General features: G+C 36.9%; 1 protein-coding gene across 1 annotated transcript in view; it reads right to left on the reverse strand.

Annotated features, from left to right (window-relative positions):
• LOC150097249 (uncharacterized) overlaps positions 1-25,247 on the reverse strand; it is a 550,351-nt gene that overhangs the window by 203,237 nt on the left and 321,867 nt on the right. Inside the window, exons 18-19 of the mRNA XM_090407628.1 lie at positions 25,143-25,232; positions 5,604-5,718 (exon numbers count right to left, since the gene is read on the reverse strand). Of these exons, the coding sequence (XP_090263754.1) occupies positions 5,604-5,718; positions 25,143-25,232 (205 nt within the window). The remainder of the gene's footprint in view (positions 1-5,603; positions 5,719-25,142; positions 25,233-25,247) is intronic.

Here is a 25,247-nt window from a genome sequence, read left to right on the forward strand (position 1 = left end):
TTTAGGAACTCACGGAGTATAACATCCACTCCTGCAGCTTTGCCATTCTTGGTAAGTTTTAAGGCTATTTGTACCTCTTCTCGAGATACCGGGTGTACAAGTTCAGGAAGCTCAGGTTACATCTTCAGGATGTGTCTGGTGGAAGCTTGTACAGCAATTTTCCTGGTAAAGCTGGGATGAATCTTGGAAGTTTTCAATATATGGTTAACCATTTGATCAGGAGTTATCTCTGTTGTTTTGTGTGTTGTTGGCTCTGCTCCACCTAATTTTCTCAGAAGTGACCAGCTTCTCTGACTAGATGTGACGAAATCGAGTTCATTGATGGTTGAGATCCATCTTTCCTTTCTGTTTTTATCCAGGGTTGATATGAGCTCTTCAGCAATAGTTGAATCTTCAGTTTCCTCATATTTGACTAGGAGTTCTTCACTTTCTCTAGACTCCAACATGGGATATGTTGTTTTCTGTAGCCTCTAGGGATAGTAGCTTTTGCTGCAGATTTGAGTAGTTTAACAAATCTAGGATAGCAATTAGGAGTGGGTGGAATTGCTCTAATGGTTTGCTCGATTTGTTTCTGAAATGCAGTCCAGTTGGACCTGCAGAGATTCCATCTAATGATTGGTGTTCCGCTGATGACTGGGATTGATGTTCCAATCTCTATTAATGTAGAACGACGTTGACTATTAGGGAATCTGTTAAGGATGGTTCTGGTTGATGGCGGAGAGTGCTCTTCAGAGTCTTTAGTGACTATGCATAGATCTGGGGTGTAGGTTCTGTTCCATCTGGCTGAGTAAAGAGTGACGTCCTGCTTGGCATCATAGTTCAAATACAAGTTATATGTATCCATCCAGTTAGCTAGATTATTACCATCCCGGCTGTTAGAGAAATAGCCCCACATGGTGTGATGGGAACTGAAGTCACCAACATAGATAGCAGAGTGAGGAGGAGGTCGGTCGATCTGATCAGGCCAGGATTGCGATGGAGGTTTGTAGACATTGTATATGGTGATATTTTGAACTTTAATACCTATGGAGTATTCTGTATCAGGAACACTTTGGGTTATATCCATAAGACCAGGCCGGATATAGGATGCTAGGCCATGCTTGAGGTGACAGTTATAAGACACAAGAATGAGTCCTGGGATCTTTAGTCTATTGAGGGCTGTGTCAGGCACATGGGTTTCCTGGAGATTCAAGACGTTAATTGCTTTATCTTTAGCTATTTTGCCGATGACTTCGGCTTTGGATTTAGATAGCCCTTCTATATTTAGGGAACATATCTTGAGGTAGTGTTGATTAGGGGACTGTAACATATTTTTTGAAGCTTACCCTCCACCTAAACAAGCAACACGATCCTTATTATTCCGGGTGACGATCAAGCCGGCATGGAACTTTTTATGTTTAATGACAGCCTTCCCATTGTTTAAGTGATTTTCTCAATCACTTAAACAACTTCTATCAAGACATCAAATTAACCATGGAGATTGAAGAAAATGGCTCTCTATGTTTCCTGGATGTTAAACTCACCAAAGACACCTGAGTCCATAAAAATCTCAATCTTTAGAAAACCCACACACACACACACACACACACACACACACACACACACAGACAGATACCTGCGTGCATCCTCACATCACTATCCAGCACAGAAGATGGGTATTATCTCAACTCTGGTGTATCATGCAAAATCTGTACTGTCAGATGAAGAGGAACTAAAGAAAGAACTACAACAGCTTAAAAGGACCTTCAAAAACAACTACTCTTCAAAAAGTATCAATAAACAACTATACCACCGTCAACATAACAATGTAGAGACAGGACAATCCCAGCCATACATCAGCACACTCTCCAAGAAACTGAGTAGAATTTTAAGGAAGTTTAACATAAAAACGTGCTTCTCTACTCTTTCCAAAATAAGATCAAGTTTAAACAATTACAAACAAGCTCATAACCATCTACAATTTCCAGGTGTGTACAAAATCACATGTGACTGCAGAAAACCATACAATGGCCAAACAGAAAAATCAATCCTCCTGCGTCTCGAAGAGCACCAGAGAGACATTGATTACAAAAGAACCAGAGCTACTACTCTCTCAGGCCATGTCCTGTTTTCGGTAAACACAAATAACGAAAGCCGCCAACATGAGGTAAATTGAACAACAACTTCAAACCTGCACATATGCCAAGATGAGGTAGAACGTCGCATAATTGAGTCTAAAGAAATTGCCTTGGACCCTCTTCATATAAACAGTAACCTCAGCGTTAATTTGCCTGACTCTTTCAGCTTTGCTATCAGATACTGGTGCACTCGTAAAATCACACACACACGCAAGTGTATAACAATAGAACTTTAACATGGACTATAGCTCAAGTTAAAAATAACTGTGATTTATAGTCGAATTTATAGCGTTATAATTATGATTTTATAGTGACTCAATGTTTGTTTTTCTATGTTCTGTAACGCCTGAAGAAGTCGGCCACCCCGACGAAACATGCTGTCAGCTATCAGCTAACGCCTTTTTATTCCCGTATATGGGGAGTAGGCGAGGCCATTTAGCCCTATCTAACTTTTGGAGACTGAGTGGGTAGTTGAATCTCCACTGGTACCAATCAGAGAAAGATGGCCCAAGGCTATCACTAATTAAGCAGTACACAGTGAAGAGAGACGGCTCAGATGTGCCGCCATCTTGTGGTCCCTAACCCTAACACAATATATTTAATGTCTGAAATAATGTGGGTTCTACGGTCGATTTTCTTGAGTTTACGGTACGAAAAACCCGCTTGCCTGTGCCAGAGATCAACTAACTCGGGAACCGGTCGAAAAAAGGCTTAGAAAATTTCCTCTAGTCGCGACTAGACTCGAAACCAAGTCTTTCTTCGTGCGGCCAAGCGTCGTGGTGTGCAAACGCCACATCCACTGAGCTACACAGGCTCCACTGAAACATGCTGTGTATTTAATAAATTTAATTTTTTCTCGGATCTGTAGTCAGTATAAAAAAGAATGAACATATATATATATATATATATATATATATATATATATATATATATATATATATATATGTTCATGCACATATATGAAAGAATGATCATTAACTCGGTTAACATACATATTTTTTAAAAAGAATTGAATGACTAGAACCGAGATTTAAGTAAAAAGGTTTTAATATAAAAACGATAATGCACTAGCTCACTGTCTCTTGTAAGTAATGTCCCTCATGTGTTCTTCCATACGCAATTCAACAGATTTGTCTGTCTGCCCAAAATAAGGAATATCATAATCACATAATATTTTATATACAACAAGGTATTTGAGATGACGATGACAAGGTTTTGGGTGGCTTATTAAGAAACGGATCTTTGGAAGTGGAGTGAACAAGGCATATATATATATATATATATACAGGGTGTTCGGGATAAATTTGACAGTTTCGTAAGGAAAAAGAAAATCTTCTTTGTATCTATTAAATTTAATGAATTGACAAAAAAACATTACAGGCAGAGTTAATTACAATACTATCAACAAGATTTACTCAAAATAACCACCATTAGCATCGATCACAGCTTCAATTCTGCTTCGGAACCTCGAACAAGCTGATGCTACAGTCTCCCTGGGAAGGGCCGCAAAAACTGTTTTAATTTTATCCATTAACTGGGCTTTTGTATTACTGGAAGTGCGATTGGTGTCTTTTTCAACTGCGCCCCATACAAAATAATCCATGGGGTTAAGGTCTGGGGAGTTTGGAGGCCAAACATTTGGACTGGTGAAGTCGTAGAAATTTTCAGACAACCATTTTTGACTTTTCCCAGAGGTGTGGCAAGGGGCCGAATCCTGCTTCCATACATACGGCCTACCATTGGCTACCCTTGTTATCCAGGGCTTGGCTACAGTTAGCAACTCCACGAACAAAGCCCGAATTCCAATGCCAGGGTTCTTCAACACCTGTTCCTGCAGATTTGCGAGGAATTCTGCTGTACGAACGCAATCAGATCGTCTGCTAGGGATCTTTCTTCTTGCTACATCCTCGTAGTCACCATTGCAAGTCTCTAGTTCATGCCTGATTGTTTTTACTGTATTCAGGGAGCATTGGGCAGCAGTCGTAATATCCTTATTTTGATGGCGGGCACGAATCATCATGATACAAGTTATTCTCTTCCATGATTCAGGTGGGTTCCAGCTATCCATCCTTTCTGACATCTTGTATATGAATGAAGAAGGGTCCAAACTTTTAAATGAAGAGAAGCGTGTGTTAATACATGTAACTTACGGAAAAATATAATTAATTATAAATATGTCAAATTTATCCCGAACACCCTGTATATATATATATATATATATATATATATTCCTCAACACACACACACACACACACACATGTGTGTGTGTGTTGAGGAACATTGACTTGGTTGTTTTGATATATTTGTATAAAGAGAATTTAATGACTGAAACCAAGAATAATTGTAAGGTTTTAATGGTATAACACACTACTAGTTTCGGCTTTTGACAGCCTTCTTCAGGTGTCTTTTAAAAATAGGAAACAGCATTAAAAACACTGAAGCTTAAAAAAAATGAGAAACACAGGAAAAAATTGCAGTACATAATTAACATGAAAAAATGTTGTAGTTACATTTAAGTTGTTCTTTCAATCGTGGCATTGTTTGGTGAGTGCATGCTTGCAGTCTCTCGTGAACGCCAGTACTGAACAACAGCAGAGTGGCCATCTAGGTGGTTGTAGCTCAAATTGTTATTTAAATGTTCATGATTAAAGGATGATTTCACTGGACTCCACAATTTTTCTTTCAAACTCATCATGGCAATGAAAGATGTTTTTGGATCTATCCCAGCAGATTGAATGACCCTGGTGTTCATCATCAGGATTGTTCACGAAAAGAACACGACTAGACAAGGCACTGGCCAAATAAGGGATATTAATATCCCTTATTTTGGTCAAACAGATAAATCTATTGAATTATGTATAGAGGAGCATAAGAGAGACATCTCTTACAAAAGAATACGCACCAGTGCCTTGTCTAGTTTGTTTGTTACATTACTTGGTAACCCTAATATACAGTATCTCCAAGTTAAAAAAAATAATTACATCTATATCTCCTCCAGAGATTCTTATTAAAAATAAAAACACCTTGCAGCAACTTGTATAGGTAAAGTTGATAAGGCTCTGTATTACTAAAACCTTGGTATTTAGGGTCTAGCTACTCACTGAGGAGACTTCAAAAAAGGTTGAAACCGGTCTGGGTAGTGACCCCACCCATAATGTATTGCAGTATACATCTTTTAGTGAGATGTGCTTTACATTATGGGAAAATACTAAGAATAGTGATCAGAGCTTTACCCACCTTTACAATGAGTTGCCCTGGTATTGTAGCATCTTTATTTCAGGTGCAAACTTAATTGTTTGCTTACTTGGGATTAGGAGTTAAATAACCAAGCTTATAAAATTACTTGGTAACCATAATATACAGTATCCCCAAGTTAAAAAATTAATTACATACATATATATATATATTAACATAGATGTTGTACATGAAACTATAAATGGATTAGTCATAATTACATAAAATAGAAAGAAGGAAAATATTTGGTACCTGTGTCAGGTCTTGATTCAAATTCTGTTCTAGATTTTGATATATGCCTCCAAAGAGAAAGTAGTCTGGAGCAAAGTGTATGAGTCAGTGAAGATTTTCTGGGATAGAGAGTACCCTGTTATAAAACAGAACAATCATTAATTTCTGAATTTATTGAATTATGATGGGCACTATTGAAACCAATAATCCAAATATAAGTTGTTAATAGGATAGGATCAAACTTGTAAATTTTGATAAAAGTTTAAATGTAACTACAAAAATGAATGATTTATGACAAGCTATTTATTTAAAGATATAATTCTACAAAAAAAAAAAATTTTTTAATTAAAAAAAAAAAAGTGGATACTACCAGTGAAAATACACAAAATCCCTGCTTGCAGATATATACATCAAGCAGTTTTGTGAAATAAGACATAAAGAAAGGATTATTTAGTTTGCTACACAAAAGAATGATGGTAAAAGATGAGAGTATACCTTATAGTTTATTAAGCAAGGAAAATAAAAAAGACTTACAGATAATGGTTTGATGGACTAAATGTTTATAGTCTTTAACCAACAAGCTACAACCATAAGCCAGAATATTAGGCAATATTGTGACAGGAACTGTTGTATGCAAAGAACAAACATACAGCATAAATCCAACAAACATCAAAATGAACGATGATAGAGACTGATTAAGGGACGATCCCAGCAATTTTTTTATTATTATTTTTAAATGGTAGAACAAAAAAGTTAATTTTATATATTATATTATAACAATAGAATTATTATTATTATTATTTATATAAACACCTAAATGCAGATACCAAAGAAAACATAAAATTAAACACTGAATTGAAATTAGAAGAATTTCTAAATTACTACACAGAACTGTGGACAGACAAATATTTTAAAAAAGACAACTGGCAAACAATTAACGAAAATGAAAAGGAAATAACTGAAGAAGAATTAGAAATCAGCCTGAAAGAAACAAGAAACGGAAAATCACCTGGAGAAGATAAGCTAGGTTCAGAACTATATAAATACTCAGGAACAAGATTCAAAGAAAGACTCTTATTTTTAAATAAAATTTACTCAACTGGTATTCCCCCCAATAGAATGGAAAAAAGCAATTGTGATTCCTATCTTTAAGAAAGGTAAGGTTAGGTTAGGTCAGGGATTTAGTCAGGGAATCTTGCAGACTTATAGTAGATTTATTTAGAAGTATAACATCGTCTGCATAAAGCAAAGAGCTAACATTAACATCTCCAATTTTGTTAATACCACTTTCTTTAATAATATGATCCATATAGATAATGAATAAAAGAAGGGATAATGTACATCCTTGTCTCACACCAGATTTAACATTAAACCATCTTCCTCCTTCAATTCTAACTGCTGACTTGCAACTCAAATAAAGACTAAGTATTGCTTGATATAATGCCCCATTGACACCATATAACTGTAATGTATTGAATAGCTTCTTTTGGCACCTTGTCGTATGCCTTTTCAGATCAACAAAACTAAAATACATATCTTTCTTATATTCCCATGATTTCCCCACTATTTGTCGTAAAGTGAAGATCTGATCCTGATAGCCTCTATTTGGCCTGAATCCAGCTTGTTCTTCACCAAGCTTCCCCTTCCACAATTCTTCTCAACCGTTTCTCAAGTATACTGGCATAAATCTTGCCCGGAACACTCAGTAGAGAAATACCTCTGTAATTCTCACATTCAGTTTTATTTCCCTTTTTATATATGGCTACTATTAGAGCTCTACTCCAATCATCAAGAATTCATCTCTCTGTCCAGGCCTTCTGAACTATGCAGTGCAGCCACTGTAAGACTTTTTTTACCACCATACTTCAGCATTTCTGGTCGAATATCATCTACTCCTGCTGCCTTTCCACATTTCAAGCCTTTGATGGCTTTTTCTACTTCAAGTATGGATATGTATTCCTGACTGTATGCCTGTTGAGTGTTTTTTGCCAGTGTGCTATCACTGCTTGTTTCATTTAGCAATTTTTCAAAGTAATTACTCCATACTTCAAGGTTATCTTTTTCTCCCGTTTTCATGTCACCTTTATCATCTGTAACTCCTTTTACAGCACTCTTTCCTCCATTTCTGAGCTTCTTGAACAACTTGCAGAATATTTTGCCACCTTCTTGATATTTATTTTCTATGTTCTTGCCAAAGTCCCCCCATAACTTTAACAAAAGTTATGGGGGGCCAGCTAGTTTTACACATGGTTCAGCTTTCTTGCATTTGTCTCTATATTCTATAAGAGCACAAGCTGACTTATTTGCCAGGAACTTTTGATATGCTTTCTTCTTTTCCTTCACTGCATCTTTTACTATTTGTGTTCACCATGGAGTTCTGATTTTTCTATCCTTGCAGACAACAACCTCACCATGCCTCTCTGGCTGAATCAATCAGGGTTATCTTCAAGGCATGCCACTGAATCTCCAAGGTTTGGTTCCTGTTCTCAAACTCTTTCATTTTTTCTTCAATAATCTTTGTGTAATTTAGTCTACAGCTCACATTTGAGAGCTGCTCAACTTTTATTCGATTTAAAACTTTCTTACATGTTATTCTTTACAATATGAAATTCAATTTTATCCTGCTCAAGACTAAATAGTGATCACTTCCAATTTCAAATCCTCTGTATACTCTGGTGTCCTGCACCAGGGAGAAAACATCACTATTAGCAATAACATAGTCAATGAGACTTTTCTTATTCCTTGCCTCTTCTCTCCATGTGAATTTGTGCACATTTTTATGTTGGAACATGGTGTTAGTTTCCAGACCAGACCATGTCCTGAGTAGAAATCCAACAGGTATTTGCCATTATTATTAGCTTTGCTCTTTTCTCCAAATTTTCCCAAAATATTTTTGTTTCATAATCACTTCCTACTCTGCTATTTAGATCCCCCAACAAGGACACCAACTTTTCCTTTTTCATTGTGTCAGTAGCTTTCTTTAGAGCCTCAAAAAATTCGTCCACTTCTAGCTTAGTAGGTAGAACTTTCTGAGAGACCACAGGCACAAATAAGTCTCATTGTCCAGTTCCCATTTCTCATATTTGCCCACATCACTCTACTTGATATTGCCTGCCATTCAAGAAGATTAGCCTCGTATTTAGTGTTGAATACTATAGCTACTCTTTCTTTATCCTGATTGTTAATGCCAGAATATAACATTTTGTATTAATTGCTCAGAAAGGTCTTACCAGTTTTTGTCTTTTTTGTTTTAGTCATCCCTATTATGTCGATCTGGTACTTATCTATTTCCTCAGCTAGCTCCATTTCTTTGCCATTCAGCTTCTTATGTTGATAGTACCGATCTTCAACTGTGGTGATATTGTGTTGGGGTGTATTTTATTTTTGCAAATATAAATGATTAGTAAGTGTGTTAATTGGCATTATCTCTTTTACAGATGGATAACCAAAAACCAGGTCCATCAGGCATAAAAAAGGCCTATTACCACAAGAGACTTACTGAAGAGGAGATTGAAAAACTGTTGGAGAAATCTGAAGATAGTTTAGAGCTGAGTAATTCTGATGATGATCCTACATACCAATAGCCACAAAACGATCCTACAGAGAGTGACAGTTCAAGTGAAGACAGTGATGTTCAATGTCCTTCCCCTGTTGGTCAGACTCACAATGTTCAAAGTCCAGCTAGTGTGCAAAATACAGCTGTTGCTGGTCATATGCCATTGCAGAGACAATCAGTGTGGTTTAGTGAGAAAGATAATCCCTTTGCTGGTACCGAGCCATAGTTTAGAACCAAGTAAATATTCACGGAAAGATTTTTTAGATTATTTTTCATAGCTGTTTCCAGATGAATTGATGGATGAAATTGTGAAACAAACTAATCTGTATGCATGTCATAAAGGCAAAGATAATTTAGCACTTACTGTGACTGAACTCAAAATTTACCTTGGAATTGTACTTGTCATGAATAAAATACCCATGTGTAAGGCAGTATTGGTCTTCTGAACATGGACTGTATATGGATGTTAAAGCTAATGCTATGTCAGTGAACAGATTGGAGGACATAAGGTGATATTTGCATTTTGTTGATTCAGACACAATACCTACCAACAATAAAGACAAAGCAATACGTATAAGACCAGTACTGCAAAAGTTTCATGAAACATTCCATGCTGCTGCTGTCAGCCCAGAAGAATTTCAGAGTGTAGATGAGATGATGATTCCATTCAAGGAACGTTCACAACTTAAACAATACTTACCTAAGAAACCATAAAAATGGGGTTTCAAGATATGGGTGAGGGCAGGCATTTCAGGTTATGTATATTGTTTTTACTTGTAATGTCTTTCAATGAAAATAAATTCTTTAATCTAAGTCATTTCATGACTTAGATTAAAGAATTTAATTGTGCTAATATGAAACACCTTTCATATTAGCACAATTTTAAAGTTGTCAAAAGTTTGCCTGTTGACTGCTGTTCTGATGCAAATGCTTGGATGACTAATGTCATTTTCAATAATTGGTTAGTTAAGTGGGATCTTAAATTAAAAAAAGCGAAAAATTGTCTTGTTAGTAGATAACTGCACTGCACATACAAACAATTTATTATTAAAGAACATCAAAGTAATCTTCTTGCCTTCGAACACTACATCATTAATTCAACTGTGTGACCAAGGCATCATACAAACTTTTAAAGCTTATTATCGCAAAATAAGAAGCTTTAACTAAAAACAAATAAACAAATAATAAAAGACCAATCTGATGCAAGTGCAATTGCAAAAAGATTTCCCTTCTTGCAATGATAGCAATGTCATGGAAGACTCATAGAAAACTATTGAAAACTGCTTCCAAAATGGTGGACTATTTGGAAGCAAAAACAAACTCTGAAACTCCTTCTACAGAATTTGCATATCTTACAAGTGAAATTTTTGATAAAACCCCAGACGGTATGTCAAAAGAAGAATTTGAAAACTGGTTGGATATTGATAACAACATTGAAGTGGTGGCTACAATGACAGTGTCGGAAATATGTCAAGCTGCTTCCAATGAGAAGTTTAAATTAGTAGAAGAAAGTAAACCTACTACAAGTATAGAAGAACAAATTTTAGAAGCTTCTCCAACTAATGCCCAGATGCAAAAAAGCTCTATGAATACTTCAGCATAGAGCAATAAAACTTTGAAAGGCATTATGAGTATGAGCAATTTATTTAATACACGTGACAGACAGCACTAGATAAGTTATTAAAATAAATTTTATGTTGTTGCTTTATAACAATAAATTAAATTAAATAATGTCAATGGCAATAAATTGAAATAAACGATGCAATTTTTTATATCCTTTGCTTAATGTTATCAGCTGGTTATTGTTATAAAATAGCGACTGCTCCAAAGTGATCACAAACTGTATTATTATTAAGAGAGATCTCCAGGGAGTCAGGTAATTATTGAGAGACGACACAGTATGTGTCGTCTCTCAGTAATTCCCTGAACAAAAATCCCTGATCAATAAATCAAAAAAGCTGGCAAAAGGACGTACTGTAGGAGAGCTCCTGAAAGATTTGTGAATTTTGTTGATTTATTAATATTTTGTTAGATTTAATTGTGTAATTTTAGTATATTATTGTAGTTTTATTAGTGCAGCTAGGTTACTAAAGTGTTTTATAACATAATCTATGTCGGGAAGTCGCCGCTAGAGGGATTCGTAGCGTGTAGTTTTCGTGAAAGCTCCTGATAAGATAAGCGTTATTTTCAGTTATCGTTGATAAATTTACTTTAATATTGCGTAGTTTTGTTCCTTGCATATCTTAGTGCGTCTGTCTGTGTGTTTTTGGTGTTTATAATTTATAATTTGATAAAATACGTTACTAGTAAATATGGCTCCAGTACGAAGGAAAATGGTGGCCAGTAATGATGGTTCGCCATCTTCTTTCAAGAACGGTAATGTAAAGGAGATGATTCAGTGTACTATCTGCGAAATGTACGCTTTGCAGAGTGCGGTCAGAGTGTGGTTAGATGATAACAAAGGAGTGAATGTGTATAGAAAATGTAGGGAGAATGAGGAATTGAAGTGTATTTCGGATCGTGAGTGTGACATTTTTGTCAAACTTCAGAATGAAGAAAATAGGGATATGACAAGAAACGGCGAGGTTGTACCAGAGAATTGTGAGAGTGTGAATGATAGTATTAATGGTTTTACAGAAAATAAAAAAGATGAGATAGATGCAATGAGTGAGATCACGTTGAATGGTGCAATACAAAGGGCAAAACAGCAGCTAGAGCGTATGAGCAAAAGTCGACTGAATGAACCAGCCAATAATAAAAAGTATGACAGGAAAAATAGGTGTATGAGTGTGAACATGAACAAAATGAAGGATAGAGTGCTGTATGGAGACTCGTTAGTACGAGGTGTGTTAGTAGAGGATTTGACAAAATCGTACCAACCTGGTGCAACCATAAAGGATGTAACTGAGTCTATTAGACAGCAAAAGGAAAGGGTGAAAGAAATGATTGTTGTGGCAGGTATACGAATGATTTGAAAGGAGATAAAAAAAAAGACCTGAATGAATTGTTTGAGGTAGCAAAAGAAAAGAGTGAGAGAGTTAGAATGATTAGTCTTTTGCCACGGTATGAAATGTTTAAAAGGAGGGTCATAATTGCGAATGACTTTATGTGTGGGTTATGTATGACGAGTAGTGTGGAATTGTGGATGTATGGAGTGAGTTCGATGGGCATTAAGTCGAACCATTCAAATGCAAATTCCCTGAATTTGCATTTGAATGGTTACGGTGTAAGGAGAATTGAGAAAGTGTTGCTGAATGTAGTGGTTATGCAAATTCAGGGAAACTAGATTTATTAAGGGGGGAGGGTAGACATACAGTCCTTAGGGAGGTAGTTGAATGTAAGAATGAATATGATATGCCCGAGTGAATAAGGACAACAAATCAGAGTGGGATAGTTAATATAAGGCATCAAGGTAGGGTTGGGGCTAATGGGGGTCTTAAATTCATGTACACTAATGCTAGGAGTATTAGGAACAAGAAGGAAGTGTTTTTGGCCATGGTTGGCACTTCCAGACCACAGGTAATGGTATTAGTGAATCATGACTGACTGTAGATGATATAGCTAGTGGGTGGGATTGAATGTGATGGGTATAGTGTGTTCAGGAATGACAGGGAGAATAAAATGGGGGGAGGAGTATTGTTGATGAGAGCTGATGAGCTACAGCCAGGGAGAATAGAAGTTGAATTGCAGGATAGAGAAAAGAGCACATTTGAGGCCATTTGGTGTGAGATTGTGGCTAGCAGAACTAAATATACAATTGGGTGCTGCTATAGACCAGGTGATGGAAAAGATGATGGTGACAGCATGCACAAGCAAATAGAAGAAATGAGTGGAAGGAGGGTAATTATTATGGGCGATTTCAACTATGGTCGCATTGATTGGAGGGAGGAAGGAATTGGATTTTATGCGGTTATTAAGGGATAACTATCTGTGACTGCATGTAATGGAAAATACTAGGGGTCAGAGAGTGCTTGACCTAGTAATTACATTTGAGGATTTGGCTGTAACAAATATGACCACATTGCCACCAATTGGTGAGAGTGATCATAGGGTCTTGACTTGGGAGGTGGCTAAAGGTGTGGAATTTTCAATTAAATCATGTACAACTGCAAGGACTAGAAGTTGATAGTGCATGGGAGGCAGTTAAGAAGTGTTTGCATGAAGCAATGGCTGACTGTATACCTAGAGTCCGAATAATAAATCAATTAGGGGTTAAATGGATGAATAACACCATTAAGCTTGAGCTGCAAAAAAAGAAACAACTATGGTGGGAATTTAAGGAGAAAGGTGACCGGCAGGCAAATGAACAGTATAAAGCGCAGGCCAGAAGGGTAACGAGTGTGGTAAGAAAAGCAAAAAAGGATTACGAAAGAACATTGGCCATGCAGGCTAAAGAGAATCCTAAACAGTTTTTTAGATATGTAGCAAGTAAAAGGAAAAATGCACATGGCAGAATGATTTTAAAGAATGCTGATGGTAGGGAGGTAACTGAATCAGTTGATATAGTTGAGTTACTGAGTGAGCACTTTGCAAGTATATATCATCCAGGTGGTGACATTGCAGAAACGAATAAACCAGTAGATTATACGGGAATTGTGGTAAATGAAGTGGAGGTGAGTAGTCTATTGCATAACCTCAATGTCAATACATCTGTGGGATTGGATGGTGTACCAGCTCGTGTCGTACGAGAAGCAGCTAAAGAATTGTCAGTACCCTTGACCATTTTGTTTAATTTGAGTCTCGGATCTGGGTTAGTCCCGAGGGGGTGGAAAGAGAGGAAAATAGTTAAACTGCATAAAGGTGGTTCCAAGACTGCTGTTGTAAATTACCAACCGATTAGCATATCAGGAATCATTGTCAAGGTCTTAGAGAAATTAGTCGAGAAAAGAATACAGGATTGGATAGATGAAAATGGGATATTGTATGGGAGACAACATGGTTTTGTGAAGGGTAGATCATGCCTCAGTAACTTGCTCACATTTTATAACACAGTGATGGCTGAACTGGATAGGGGTAATGGGTTTACAGTGATACTACTGGACCTTGCCAAGGCCTTTGACAGGATATCGCATGGAACCCTAATCAGTAAACTGGAGCAGATGGGGATAGATAAAGGGTTGGTGAGATGGATAGGAGGGTGGTTGAAGGAGAGATACCAGAGAGTGTTTTATTCAGGAGTGGAGTCTAAAAGATGGCTCATGACTAGTGGTGTGCCGCAGGGCTCTGCTCTTGGACCACTGCTTTTCAATTTGTTCATCAATGATATAGGAAAGGATTTGAGAGGAAGTGTTCACTTGTTTGCTGATGATGCAAAGTTGGGTAGAGCAATTGTGAGTGCACAGGATGTCAAAATTTTACACAATGATTTGGATAGTTTTGAGGACTGGGCTAGGAAAAATGGATGTCAATTTAATGTGGAAAAGTGTAAGGTTATGCACTTTGGGGAGAAAAGAATAGCAGCAGCAGTATATCGCATTGGTGGAACCGTACTCCAAGAGATTGATGAGGCCAGGGATTTGGGAGTGTTAGTGGATAGGGAATTGAAGTTTAGGGGCACATTGCAAAAGTGACTAAATCAGCTCATCAAATCACTTGGCTTCTGAAAAATACTTTAACATGCAGAGATAAACAAGTTGTTGTTCCTCTGTATCGAGCCTTGATAAGACCCCATCTGGACTACTGTGCCCAGTTATGGGCACCAGGGTTTCTTCGTGATGGGGAGGAAGTGGAGAGGATCTAGAGACAAGTGACCAAGATGATAGCAGGTCTGTGGCATGAACCTTATGAGAATAGGTTGAAGATTTGTGGGTTGCAGAGATTGGACGATAGGCGAAGGAGGAGTGATATGATTGAGACAATCAAATTACTGAAGGGTTTCTATAAGATTGATCCAGAAGATATTTTTGAAAATATGACTGGTAGTGGGAGGACCAGGGGCCATGCATGGAAGCTGGGCAAGAATGTGGTTGACAAGGATGTTAGAGCTAGGTTTTTTACTTGGAGAGTGGTGAATGATTGGAATAAGCTGCCAGAGTCTGTTGTGGGTGCTACGACGTGAATGAGTTCAAGGCAAGGTGTGATAGGTTCTGTGTGAATGTCGAATAGTTGTTCTTGACATGATGTTAGGGCCTCCCTATATGAGTCTGTCGACTCCTTGGAGTTGCCCGGAACAACAATAATAATACACGCACCAGCTATCATACTTATTCTTGAATTCATTCACACTGTTGCATACACAACATTTGTGTATGCAACAGTGTGAATACACAAAATGGATTGCATACACAAAATTTGTGTATGCAATCCATTCCAATCACGCACTACACTATAAGAGAAAAATCTAGCCCTCACCTCTTCTTAGCAGCATTCATCTACCAAGGATGCCTTCTTGTCCTTATCCCACCCTCCATAAAACTGAAAATTCTATCAACTGAAATCCTGTATGGAGACTTACAAACTTCCTTTCAGAAGTTTGTAAGTCTCAATCATATCACCCTTCTTTCTCCTGTTGGCTAGTGTCTGAGGTCTACAACTTCTCAATCTATCTTCATAATCAGTACTCCACAATCCTGATATCTTTTTTAACTGTGTCTGTTGCACTCTCTCTGTCTCTCTCTCCACTGTATCAGAATCACAACGGAAAAGAGGAGACTAGACCTCTGCACAATGGTCCAAGTGAGGTCTTATCAAGCTATTGTAAAGTGGCAAAATGACATCCTTATTTTTACATGGCAAATTCAACATTGCAATTATCTTTTGAGTTGTATTTGCAATCTTTGCTACATGGCCCCTGGACCTCAGCCTGTAATCTACTAACATTCCAAGATCCCTAGCCTGATCCATTTCTTCTAGCATAATCCCACCAATATAATATGACATTGGATATCTAATCACATCAAAGTGCATGACTTTGCAATTAAATGACACTGAACTGACATCCATTTTCTCATACCCACAATTCGAGCCTATGCAAATCATCATGCAAGTACTGAATATCAGCAGCATTCCTGATTATCCCTACCTATCTTTGCATCATCAGCAAATAGCTGTATGTTGCCTGACAAATCCTTTCCAATATCATTAATGTACAGATTGAATAATAACAGACCAAGTACTGATACTTATCATTCACCACCAGTTATCTTAAATTATCTTCAGACTCACATTCCCCATATACGACTTTTTTTGATATCTGGCAGTTAGCCATCCTCTTGGTGCATCTCCATTCTCCTTGTCTAGTTCAATGGTAACATTATTATAGAATGTGAGCTGAGCAAGTTGCTAAAACATGGCCTTCCCTTAGTAAACCATGCTGTTCATTGCAAAGTGAAGATTCACTGTCATCCCATTTCTGACTGCAAGCCCTAACCATTTTTCCAAAATCTTCACCACCACTGCTGAGATACTGACTGGTCAATAACTGGATATATCATTGTAATCCCAATGGGATTACCATACATTCTTTTCATTCCTGCAGAATCTTCCCTGTTCTGAGACTCAAATTATATAGCCTGGTCAAACCTTTTCTGAATGAAACATTCATAAACTTAGTCAGTTCCCAAGTGAGTACCACATGATTGCTGTCACCAACTGGAGGCAGAATAGTCATGTCTTTAACTGAAACACCCCCTGACACTATAATCAAATCTAACACTCTTTGACCTTGAGTTCCTTTTGTCACATGCTACTTGAGGAAGTTGTCTCACAACAACTCAATAAGTTCAGTTTCATTCTTCTCATGAGATTTTCCTGCTACCCAATCAATATTTAGAAAATTAAAGTTCCCCATCATGATTAATCTTTTCGTGCCCACTGTCTTTATTAGTACCAACCAACTCGTCAGGTCTCTAACAACACTCTGCTATGTACTTGATCTTGTTAGATTCCACATCACACCAAACGGCTTCAAGCTCACTGGCACATGAAAAACTCTTACTAGTATTCCAATTATAGATCTCAACCCTAACTGGATTGAAGTCATCTGATATCATTAGCAGCACTCCCCCTCCTCTCCTATCCTGTCTATCCTTCCTAAAAAATACTGTACCTTTTACACTCAATACCAGTTAGTATGTCTGATTCTGACAGCCATTACTGAGACCTGGCTATCAGAATAAATTGAGACCTGAGGTCCCAACATATACCAAGGCAACAAACTCTACCCCTTTGTTTCTGATACTCCTAGCATTCATATATAGACATAATAATCTACCTGCATGTTCTTTTGTAAACTTTTCTTTGCAGTCTGCATGATACAGTTGGACAACTTGCAGATCTCTATTCTTCTCTAGACTTATACATGTAAGCATCTTTACACACGTCTGATGGTCTGAACTGGATAACACAAAGTTGAAATTGTTCTCTCCTCATAATCATTTCCATGATAATGCCCATTCCCATCATTAGCACAATTATATCAAGTTCTTGCTCTTATTCATATTCTCATCATTCCTCCAATTATCATTTAGTTTCCCTGACTCTCTGTGTTAGGTCTTATACCAGTTATTAGTTTTTCAAGACTCCTGATACCAAGCACATTCAGGTATAGGATGTCCCTCTTATACAAATCTAGTCTTGCCTCAAACTCACCCCACACATCCAAAAATTCACATCCATTCCTTCTACCCAGCCTACACGTTGAGTCGTTTGCCATCATAGCCCTTGTTCTTAATTCATTTTTATCATATCAAGGTAATATACTTACTATTTTCACTTTCTCACTCTTCACTCTCACTTCTTCAAACAATCCTTTCATGTCCTCTCTCAATGAAGGTCTTGTTGTTTCAAGGTCTGTTCCCATTCATATTCTTTGTCATACATAAAAAATATGAATGACAGTGCTTTTGTAGTTATAATTTTGCTGGCCTGATTAGACAAGAAGTTAGCATACCTGCTCTTCAACCAACAAGCTTTGGGTTCAAATACTGTTATGGGCATGGATGTCTTTAGGTGGAAGATGAATATCACACCCAGTGTGCACCACCCCTTCCACTGATTGGAGGCTTGAAAAAAAGTTCCGTGGTTAGTCTATAGAGCAGAGGAGCTTCCAGACTATGTAAAAAAATAAATGAAAAATACAAAAAAAAAAAAAAAAAAAAATATATATATATATATATATATATATATATATACACACACACACAATAAAATCCTGTTTTGATGTTCCTGCAATTTACGTTTTCCTGCCATTTACGTCATTTTCCGTTGGTCCTGTCTTAAGGCCTATTTTTACAATATATTGTTTTCCAACCATTAACAACTTGATGTGGACGTTATTTCCCGTGATTTGCAGTTTTTTCTCGGTTGACAACACTGATTTTAGATTCGATTTCCTCTCATTCAAATCGATTTCTGCAGAAATCTGCACATTTCTGTTCCCAAATGGCATTGCTTTTGGATGTAGTTTCATTTCCACCATCACGGTAACTTGCACAGTTGCAGCAGTGATGTAGTGATGAGCGATAGCGTGATTTTTCAATCACAGTACGAATTGATACTGTGAAGTTATCATATCAGTAATTTTAAACTGTCAGTAGCTCATGGCACCCGTAATATGTTGGGATGTGATTTCACATTCACAGTGCTGATTGAAATTGTGAACAAGGATCAGACACAAATTGTGAAATCACATTCATACTTCTACCAAGTAACAGTTGTTACTCGTCGATATTAGATATCAGTGAATAAACCACAGTTCGTGAAATATCGCTTCACTAGCTTGCAGTGTTGGTGTTCGTAGTTGCAATTTAGAAGTACATGGTTTATTACAGAATTTCTGCTATAATTTAGCGTGTCATAGTTGCTTTCAAGTTGCAGTGGTGGATGATGCATTTTAGTAACATGGATCATCCACTTTTAGCCTTTTGAAAGAAAAAAAAAGGAGTTTTACTGTTTATGTATATATATATACACAGTAAAAAAGGGGTTTTATTGTATATATATATATATATATATATATATATCATCATCATCATCAAATTCCTGCCATGTACTCTCAAGGGGTGTACAGAATATGATAGTACTACGTAAAAAATTTACATCATTAATAACTTCTTATCTATAATTTTCCTCCAAATCAGTCTGTTACTTGTCAAGACTTCAACATTATCAGATCTTATATTTCTATCGTCTAAGATACTTTGTACCTTATCAATCCACCTATATCTTGGTCTTCTTCTGGGTCCTTTTCCTGCCAACCTGGCAGAGAACATTTGTTTTGCTAATCTTTCCTCTCCCATTCTATTTAAGTGACCATACCACCTGAGAATAGCTCTGCTAATGCATTCCTGGATGCTGACAATGTCAAGTTCTTTCCTAATATCCTCATTTTTAATATGATATTGCTATTGATGCCATCTGTTCATGCTTCTAATCTTTCTCAGGACTCTCATATCTGCGGTCTCTAGTCTTTGGTCAAGTGTTTCACTTCTGACACAGCTCTCAGATCCTAAGTTAAAACTGGTTTGAAAACTGTCTTGTATAGCTAATTTAGTGTTCTCACTAATTTCTTTCTTATTCCATATGAATTTATTCAATTGACTTCCCACCATACCAGCTTTGCTGATTCTGTTGTCTATTTCTATATTTAATTTACCATCTTCACTAAAAAATCGTGCCTAAGTAGCTGAAATGTTTTCCTTGTTCCACAGGTTCTCCATTCACAACACAGCTGACATTTTCAATGATTCTGCCTATTTTCATTGTCTTTGTATTGCTGACCTTCATACCATATCTATTACAACAGCTATTCAATTTAGTCAGAGAATCTTGCAGACTTGTAAGGATTTATTTAGAAGTATAACATCATCCACATAAAGCAAAGAGCTGACATTAACATCTCCAATTTTGATATCATGTTTAATACCACTTTCATTCATAATGTGATCCATATAGATAATGAATAACAGAGGGGATAATATACATCCTTGTCTCACACCAGATTTAACATTAAACTATCTTCCTCTACTTCCTTCAATTCTAACTGCTGACTTACAACACAAATAAAGACTAGGTATTGCTTGATATAATGCCCCATTGACACCATATAACTGTAGTGTATTGAATAGCTTCTCTTTTGGCACCTTGTCATATGCCCTTTCCAAATCGAAAAAACTCAAACAGAGATCTTTGTTATATTCCCATGATTTCTCCACTACTTGTCGTAAAGTGAAGATCTGATCCTGACAGCCTCTATTTGGCCTGAATCCAGCTTGTTCTTCCACAATTCTTCTCAATCGTTTCTCAAGTATACTTGCATAGATCTTGCCAGGAACACTTAGTAGGGAAATACCTCTGTAATTCTCACATTCAGTTTTATTTCCTGTTTTATATATGGGTACTATGAGAGCTCTATTCCAATCATTGGGAATTCGTCCCTCTGTCCAGGCTTTCTGAACAATGCAATGCAGCCACTGTAAGAGTTTTATACCACCATACCTCAGCATTTCTGGTCAAATATCATCTACACCTGCTGCCTTTCCACATTTTAAGCCTCTGATGGCTTTTTCTACTTCAAGTATGGATATGTATTCCTGACTGCATGCCTGGTCAGTGTTTTTTACCACTGTGCTGTCACCACTGCTTGTTTCATTTAGCAGTTTTTCAAAGTAATTACTTCATATTTCAAGGATATCTTTTTCTTCCGTTTTCATGTCACCTTTATCATCTCTAACTCCTTTTACAGCACTCTTTCCTCCATTCCTAAGCTTCTTCAACAACCTCCGGAATATTTTGCCACCTTGTTCATATTTATTTTCTATGTTCTTGCCAAAATCCTCCCATGACTTTTGATTAGCTAGTTTTACACACTGTTTAGCTTTCTTACATTTGTCTCTGTATTCTCTAAGAGCACAAGCTGATTTATTTGTCAGGAACTTTTGATATGCTTTCTTCTTTTCCTTCACTGCCTGTTTAACTTCCTGTGCCCACCATGGAGTTCTAATTTTTCTATCCTTGCAGACAACTTCACCACATGCCTCTCTAGCTGAATCAATCAGGGCTTTCTTCAAGGCTTGCTACTAAATCTCCAAGGTTTGATTCATGTTCTCAAACTCTTTCATTTTTTCTTCAATAATCTTTGTGTATTTTAGTCTACAGATCACATCTGAGAACTGCTCAACTTTTTATTCGCTTTAAAACCTTCTTACATGTTATTCTTTTCAATATGAAATTCAATTTTATCCTGCTCAAGACTAAATAGGGATCCCTTCCAATTTCAAATTCTCTGTACACTCTGGTGTCCTGCACCAGGGAGAAAATATCACTATCAACAATAACATAGTCAATGAGACTTTTCTTATTCCTTGCCTCTTCTCTCCATGTGAATTTGTGCACATTTTTATGTTGGAACATGGTGTTAGTAATAACCAGTCCATGTCCTGATCAGAAACCCAACAGATATTTGCCATTTTTATTAGCTTTGCTCTTTTCTCCAAATTTTCCCAAAATATTTTTGTATATCTCACAATCATTTCCTGCTCTGCTATTTAGATCTCCAACAAGGACCAACTTTTCCTTTTTCAATGTGTCAGTTGCTTTTTCTAAAGCATTAAAAAATTCCTCCACTTCTACCTTAGTAGAACCTTCTGTGGGACCATAGGCACAAATAAGTCTCATTGTCCAGTTCCCCATTCTCATATTTGCCCACATTACTCTACTTGAGACTGCCTGCCATTCAAGAAGATTAGCCTCATATTTTGTGTTGAATACTATGGCTACTCCTTCTTTTCCTTGATTGTCATTGCCTGAATATAACATTTTGTATTTATTGCTCAGAAAGATCTCACCAGTTTTTGTCTTTTTTGTTTCAGTCACCCCTATTATGTGTCGATCTGGTACTTATCTAATTCCTCAGCTAGCTCCATTTCTTTGCCATTCAGGCTTCTTATGTTGATAGTTCTGATCTTTAACTCAGGTGATGTTGAGTTGGGGTGTGTTTTCAGATTTGTTCCAGTAGCTGACTTTTCGCTGTTCGCCCTGGTTCCCTGGCGAAAACAACGGGGACCTTGTTTAACCAGGCGATGCCCCAGCCGGCATGAAATTTTGTCATGTTATAATATCATTTTTTATTTTGGTTTAACCAATAAGAATACAATATATATCAATTATATATATAATTGATTAAAAAAAAAGCCTTAGCCCATCCACTGTACAAATGTACTATAGGTTTACTGATAACCTTTTGTGGATGCAAGCAACATAAAAAAAAATTTAACACAATCTTTGAGGCACGATCAAGTAAGCTTAATGTGTGGTAATTTTTACAGTCTGCTGCATCCCCTTTTTTATCCTTACAATCAAACTTTAAAGCAACTAAAAGATGTTACACATATCAAAGATGTTAATAAACAGATTAATTACATCTTTCATAAAGTTAAAAGATCATAGCAGATAGACAAAACTACTGACTAAATCCTCTCTCTCTCTCTCTCTCTCACACACACACACACACACACACACACACACACACACACACACACACACACACACACACACACACACACACACACAAACACACAATATATGAATGTCATCTACTGATTTTTAAAGGTACATGATTCTCTGATTGCCTCTAGCAATCATAGACACTTTGCTTAAGGGAGGAAATGAAGATAACTTTGAAGAGCTAAAATTGTATTTTGTTGTTTCAAAGCCTGTTCTAAGTCACATTTCTTAATGTAAAGTGACAGTGCCTCTGTAGTTATAATTTCCTAACTACTGGATGCTTCTTCTCTGTGTCTACTGTAAGAATTTTCATATTATAATTTTTAGTTAGTATTCAAGGAGCTAAGCGATGTGATGCTGCATGAATGCTTTCTAAAAGTGAAAAGATCCTATGGCAATAGGATCAGCAAAGAGGTTATGGTTCCCCTGTATAAGGCAACAAGGTAGGAGTAAAATGGATGAATGAAGAGATTAAGCGTGAAATTTGGAAGAAGAAGAAGGAGGAGGCACTGTGGCGGCAACACAAGATGAATGTTGGTAATAATCAGTTGCATGAAGAGCACAAAAAGCAGGCCAGGAAGGTAACTTAGTTGGTAAAGGCAGCAAAAGTGCAGTATGAGAAAAAAATTAGCCAATTAAGCAAGGAAAAATATTAGTAATATTGATGACGCTGCAGATTGATAACCAATGAGGAGAATACAGTTGAATTATTCAATTATCAGTGTATTTCAATCTTGTGAAGGACTGATGGTGAATGAGCAGAAAGTATATGAAGAGTTAAGTAAACCTGAGGTTAATAAGATAATAGGATTTGATAGTATACTGCTATGTGTCTTGAGGGAATGCCCTGTGGAATTAATAGCACCTTTGGTACAAATTTAACATGAATCTTGTAACAGGGTGAGTCCCAAAAGAATGGAAGGCATTCCACTTCACAGCAGGGGGGGGGGGGGGTAAGACTAAGGCTATGAATAATAGGCCAATCTGTGTGTCTGGGGTTATTTTTAAGGCATAAGAGAAGCTGGTGAGGACTAGGATTCAGAGATAAATTGATAATAGCAGTATTCTTTATGATGGCCAGCATGGTTTGTTAAGAGGAGGTCATGTTTCTGCAATCAGCTTATGTATTACAACAAGGTGACAAATTCACTCAATAAAGGAGATGCATATACAGCGGTGTACTTGGATTTTTCAAAGGCTTTTGATAGACAGCCACATGACAAGCTAGTAGCCAAACTGGAAACAGATGGGATTAGGTAACAGATGGGTAAGTTGGATAGCTGATTGGCTGTCAGACAGGTATCAACAGGTTATATATGGATGAGTGGTATCCCAAAAGAGGAATGTCACCAGTAGTGTCACAGGGATCTTTTTCAGACCATTATTGTGTAACTAATGTTAATGAAATTTGCACCTGCTTAACTGAAGATGTGCAGCTGTTCACTGATGATGCAAAGTTGGAAAGGGTTATGATAAGTAGAGCAAATATTGTGCCTTGCAGGAGAATCTGAATAGACTATGAGTGGACAAATGAGTGGAGCTATCAATTTAATGTTCCAAAGTACAAGGTATTGAAATTTGATAGGAGGCAGAGAAGATTAGAGATCTAGGAGTGATGGTGGACAGACTTGAAGTTCAGGGGTCACTTTGCTAAAATTGCAAGAATATTCCAATATATTATGGCAATAATTAGGAGGATATTGACATGCAGAAGCAAAGAGGTTATGGTTCCCCTGTATAAGGCTTTGATCAGGCCACATATGGACTCTTGTGCACAAATTTGATTGTCTGGTTTTAAGGGAGATGAGAATATATTGGAGAGGGTTCAGAGAAGGTTTATTAAGTTTGTGTCAGGTCCACAGAATGTCAGACACAAGGAGAGGCTGAGGGAATGCAACTTACAGAGCTTTGTGAATAGAAAAGAAGGGAGGAGGGGGAGGGTATGATTGAAACATAAATTAATGAGGATTGTCACCAGATTAATGTGGAGAAGATATTACATATAATAGAGAGAGGCAGGGGTAGAAATAGAGGTCATTGACTGAAGCTAGATAATGAGGGTGTGAGCAGGAGAGTGAGAAGCAGGTTCTCTGCCTGGAGAGTGATTGGTGAGTGGAATGCATTGCCTGAAAGTGTGGTGAGTGAGAAAACTGTGAATGGGTTCAAGGCATGGCTCAATGATCTTATTGCACAAATAAATAAAATTGATTTTATTTATTTGTGTTTATTTATTTATTATTATTTTTTTAAGTTTTAGATTGTGTCCTTTCAAAACCCTGTTGTTTGAAAAATTCCACAAATACTGGCAAGCTGTTGTGAGATTGAACAGTCCATTAACAAATCCTTCTCTCCATATATTTTGTTATATTGGGAAAAGTTCTATCTAATATTACCAGAAAAGTGTACTAACATCCAGTAGAAAAACAGCTTATTTAATTAGTTCATGAATTAATTTCTTGGTATGTTTCTGAAGATTAGCTGATACCTAGCTAAAAACAGGTGGGTCTTAGGATCATGACTAAACATCAAACAAATGAAATTCATAAAAAGATAATACTTACATCAATCTGATTAAGTTCAAGATCTGGCATAAAAGGCTGAATAGAAAACAGTGCTCTTAAACTAACAGGACTACACCAAGGAATGACCACCTGGAAAGCATTCAA

The sequence above is a fragment of the Typopeltis vanoorti genome, chromosome 17, assembly GCF_054136105.1.
Source record: "Typopeltis vanoorti isolate ZY-2024b chromosome 17, IOZ_Tvanoo_1.0, whole genome shotgun sequence".
Classification (NCBI taxonomy): Eukaryota; Metazoa; Arthropoda; class Arachnida; order Uropygi; family Thelyphonidae; genus Typopeltis; species Typopeltis vanoorti.